Below are 2803 nucleotides of genomic sequence, written 5' to 3'. Positions count from 1 at the left end.
AGTTTATCTATGAATAAAGTATATCTTTTATTTTTGAAGTTTGTTAAAAATATTTTTAAATTTTATTTTATTTTTATTTGATCTTTAAAATTTTTTATTTGTATTAAATATATTCTTGATAACTAATTTTAAAAAAATTTAGGACCAATTCAACAATAATATATGATAATTATATTTGATTTCTTGTATTAAAAATTGTTCTTGTGAGATTATTGTTGAATTAATCTTAAATTTTTTAAAAAATTAACCATCGAAAATATATTTGATGTAAATTAAAAACTTATGAAACAAAATCAAAACAAAATAAAACTTTAAAATATTTTTAAAATTTTTAACAAATTTTAAAGACAAAAAATATATTTTATCTTTTATCTATTATCACATTGATCTTGTTAAATAATTTCTATTGCTATTTTTATTTTATTTTTTTGGTTGGTTTGGAAGTCTAGCATGCATATAGGGTCCATATTCATATGATCATTCACCCTTGTTCCCAACAATATGACTTTTGGTCTAATATTATTAAAGTATTTCTGATTTAATCATGCCAACCTTGCATGTGTATTTCAATGCATTATGTCAAATTGTCAACCATTGCTTGTATTATAGAGACCATAACAAAGTTGATAAATTAATGTGGCAGAAAATATTCTATAAGTTATTGTAAATTGTTTGGTTTGTTAATTGGAGCTAAGTTTAAAAAATAATAAAAAAATAAATTACTAAAATAGTATTCAAACATTTATATTACTAACCGAAAAAACTTCAAAAGATACCAACGACAAATAATTTTTTTTTAAAATTAAAAATGTGACAAAAGTAATATAAGAAATTAAGAAAAAAATCACACAATAAAGTAAGAAAACTATAAGAATAATATATTTTCATTATTAATATTATTATTTCATAATTTTGATTGCTATAGCTATTGATATTTTCCCAAATATATTTCATTCATTGATTTCAATTATTGAAAGCAGAACTAAAGTACTTGTTCACAACATTCTCATTCAATATTTGCAACACTTTGGCATTGTTAGACCCTACACACCTTGGTGTCTTGAACTGACTAACAGCAGATCCTAACCCTATATAATGTTCTAGAATCTTCTGGAATGTTCCGTGCCGGACGACTCGGAGTTCGAGGGCGCCGATGCAATTGACCTTCCTAGAGCTAGTATACCCTGCATCAACAAAGGATTTGTCCAAGCAATTGCAACATTCACTAAGAACTTCTTCACTTGCTTCGCCACTAATTTCCCAAACTATAACATAGTGCCCTGGATCTTTGGACACATCAACATAACTTGTGTAATCAACAACTTCTAATTTTTCTTCAGCTAGAAACTTTGATGCTTCTTCCACAGCTAATTGAAGATCCTTCTCTGTGTTCTTGTCTATGTTGATTGTAAGTAGAAGGCTGCTCCGCCGGACGAATTTTAGTTGCGGCGATGAGTTGTAGAATCCCATAACCTTAACAATATCGCCGAGTCGATACCTGTACAAGCCTGAAAAATCAAGCAAAGATTTCAAGATTAATAACTTGTTAAAATGATTTTTTTTTTTTCTACAGTACTTTTTAACTCGACAGACTAAGAATTAATTTATTTTATGTTAATTTGCATAAATTTTGCGTATTCGTTTAAAATCATGCATAATTCTAGGTTAAGATATTAGACTAAGGTGAAAATTTTCAATTTTTTTCCCACCAAGAGAATATGTGACATAAATAAACATTAGTAATAAGCATAATTAGGCATATATTTGCCATATGAATGTTATGTGAAAAGTTTTTTTTTTAAGATTAATTAGTTAATTTTTGTTTGGTTCACAATAACTATTGTCGTTTTGACTCTGTTTGGTAAATTATCCGAATTCAATTTTAAGTATATTGATTTATAAATTTACTTAAAATGGCAAAACAATTTATTACTTTAAATCCAAGATAATGCTAAAAAAATTGGAGAAATTAGTACGCATGATTTATGAAAAACAAAGGACAATAAAATTCAAAATTAGTTAGTTGCCAACAACCAAAGCTAAAAGCTATGCTACCTAGGTTACATTAATATGATTAGGTTTTAGGTATGTACTCTTATGTTGATTGTTTCTTACTATATCAGAAGGACATGATTTCATATTCTGTTGGTCATATCCATATTTAGAAATTAGAATCAAGTATTAAAGCATATCACAAGAAAAGTTAAAAAACAAAAACCACCAAAGCATCTTAGATAAAAAGCATTGTCAGAAAGTCAAATCTCAATAATTAGAACTTAGAAACCCAAAAATTCAATAATAATAATAATTTAGGATAAGATGTTATTTGAAAGCTAAAATATTATATTTTTATCTCAAATATCTTATTTTTATTTATTTATTTTTTTTTTCAAAAGCAATTTTTTTCGTTTGTTATTATCGTCTTTTACATAACTATAACAATCATAATTGTAATAGTTATAATGGTAGTTATATATGGGCCCGTTTGGATAGGTTCATAAGTGACTTTTTTTAACTTTTAACTTATGAAAAGGTGTAGTATTAATGTTTGGTACAATTTTTAAAGCAAAATTGTAATTTTCTAAAAAGCTATTTTGGTGCTTAAGGAGAAGTTAAAAAAAAATGACTTCTCTCATAATAAAAAACTTTTTATCACTTTTATCATAAAATAAATACTTTTAGAACTAAAAAATCAAACACAAAATAACTTATTTATAAGCTACTTTTAATATAAGCATTTATTATTTAAATTATTTCTTCAAAAGTAACTTAATTAAGTTGTTTACTCTGGACCAGTGATTTA

The 2803-nt window shown here is 25.3% G+C and overlaps 1 protein-coding gene across 1 annotated transcript in view; it reads right to left on the bottom strand.

The window, feature by feature from the left end:
• LOC107623354 (jasmonic acid-amido synthetase JAR1) overlaps positions 929-2803 on the bottom strand; it is a 6445-nt gene continuing 4570 nt past the window's right edge. The window contains exon 6 of the mRNA XM_016325583.1: positions 929-1508. Within this exon, the coding sequence (XP_016181069.1) occupies positions 964-1508 (545 nt within the window). The 3' untranslated portion in view covers positions 929-963. The remainder of the gene's footprint in view (positions 1509-2803) is intronic.

This window comes from Arachis ipaensis, chromosome B02, assembly GCF_000816755.2.
Source record: "Arachis ipaensis cultivar K30076 chromosome B02, Araip1.1, whole genome shotgun sequence".
Lineage (NCBI taxonomy): Eukaryota > Viridiplantae > Streptophyta > Magnoliopsida > Fabales > Fabaceae > Arachis > Arachis ipaensis.
This window is presented reverse-complemented; position numbering and strand designations above follow the sequence as displayed.